The 1,943-nt window shown below is 40.9% G+C and overlaps 1 protein-coding gene across 1 annotated transcript in view; it reads left to right on the forward strand.

The window, feature by feature from the left end:
- Positions 1-1,943, forward strand: part of LOC102763575 (potassium channel subfamily T member 2) — a 126,675-nt gene that overhangs the window by 105,658 nt on the left and 19,074 nt on the right. The window contains 1 exon segment of the mRNA XM_006757659.2: positions 676-810. Coding sequence (XP_006757722.1) covers positions 676-810 — 135 coding nt within the window.

Consider the following 1,943-nt stretch of genomic DNA (forward strand, 5'->3'; position numbering starts at 1 on the left):
AAAAATCAACACAAAAAAATGAGTTCGTGTGTCACCTCTGACACGCGTGTCATAGGTTTGCCATCACTGCTTTAGGCTAACTAAACACGAGTCTTGAGTAGCACTATTTATATATTTATGGTTCCAACCTCTAACATATAGCTCTACAGAAAGAAATAACAAAAATTTTAAAAGAAACATTCCCCAGGTTTATGTATCTTTATCAGGCTCGACCATCCAATGAACATCAGCATTCATTTTCACTCTTCACAAAGGCATCTTACGGATGAAAAACAGACACGTGTCTTTGAAATAGTATGTGAACTGTACAAACAAAATTTAACGTGCTATTACCCTGTGACTGCCATATGGGTGTTGTCCATGTTTTCTTAATATAATTAATAAGTCTTATTAAATATCCTTAATGCAGATGCTATGAGTCAGTTGAGATCTAATGAGACATAAAGAGCTCCAACATGCAACAGCTCTCAGATCAGCTTTAAGTTAGACTCTGGGGCTCAATAGAGAGAACTCCAAATGTTAAACCCCACGAACACCGGCCAGGGCGCCCCTCGGAGGAAGCCAGCTGTGGGGGTGACCGATGCTAGCATGGGGGGTCGGTCGCCATGTGTGAGCGCCACTCCCCGCCCTGGGACTTACTGAAGGGGCCTTTTTCTCTGTTGATTCCCGCCAAAGCCTCGATGACTTACTCAGGTGCGGGGTGACCTTCGCCGCCAACATGGTGGTCGTGGACAAGGAGAGCACCATGAGCGCCGAGGAGGACTACATGGCCGACGCCAAGACCATCGTCAACGTGCAGACCCTTTTCAGGTAAATGTCCCACAGCCCGGCCCGCCCGTGGCCTCCGGCTCCACAGGGTGAGATGCGGCCCCGCCCTCTGGGTGGAAGGAATGAACACCAGACCCTTACACTGAGGTTGTCTTCATTCATTTGACCCAATATATTAAATAAACAGAATAACCAATCTGTGTCCTTTTATAGTTTAACAATAACAACCTCTAAAACGTCATGCGCGGTCATAATTTGGGATGGACCCTGTGCATTAATTTTGGTTTTATGCCCAGCCACGGCCAAAGGTGTGCATTTACATCCTGGGTAACTAGGTATGAAAGATTACAAGGCTGTGGACAGGTAATGTACCCATGTTAGAGCTAAGTCTAACCTTATTATCCTCACTATGTTCCTGTCTTTGTTAATTAAACTCATCCGGGCAGGAATTCCCGCTACGGTCATCTATCTGTTTTGCTTTAATACACAATTGCAGCTAGCCCCAGAGTTTTCCCAGTGGCCAGTGACAGAAAGTAGATGGTCAGTTTTTCATCTTTATATTGGTTAGCATAACTGGGCATGTCAAAGCTATTTACTGAATGAATTAATTCAGGCAGAGAGCTATGCCATAGATAGTTGACACTTCTCTACAATGATACTCAACATCACTGAGTCAGAACATAAATTAACTGTAGACAAGTTTTAAGTAGAACAAACTATATTATTTTTCAATTACATTATTGCTTTATTATGAGCCCAGTTCCTAGGGAAAAGAGACTGATTATGTCATTTACTATCTAAAATGTTCTACAGGCAAAAAGTATGCAGGTCTTCTTAAGGCTCAGAAATAGCATTAGCACTTTAAATATACATAATTAAATCGACTAGATATTTAAATGTTTAAATATAAACTATTACAATGGAATATAAGCAATACGTTATAAATATAAAATGCACTGCAATGAAACATTTTATTATTTAAGTCTTACTTGACAGTTCTAGGTTTTCACTAGGTGGCAGACTTAGATAATATGTTCAGTTTCTCAGTTTAAAAAGCATAAATGGTTTCGGCTTATTCATACAGATAAGAACAGGCACACCCCATAAATTCTGTTGTCCTAATTTCACCTGCACATGTTAAGGAAATGACCTGGTTAATCATATTATCACCTGCT

Source organism: Myotis davidii, unplaced genomic scaffold (genome assembly GCF_000327345.1).
Source record: "Myotis davidii unplaced genomic scaffold, ASM32734v1 scaffold875, whole genome shotgun sequence".
In the NCBI taxonomy this organism is placed as follows: domain Eukaryota; kingdom Metazoa; phylum Chordata; class Mammalia; order Chiroptera; family Vespertilionidae; genus Myotis; species Myotis davidii.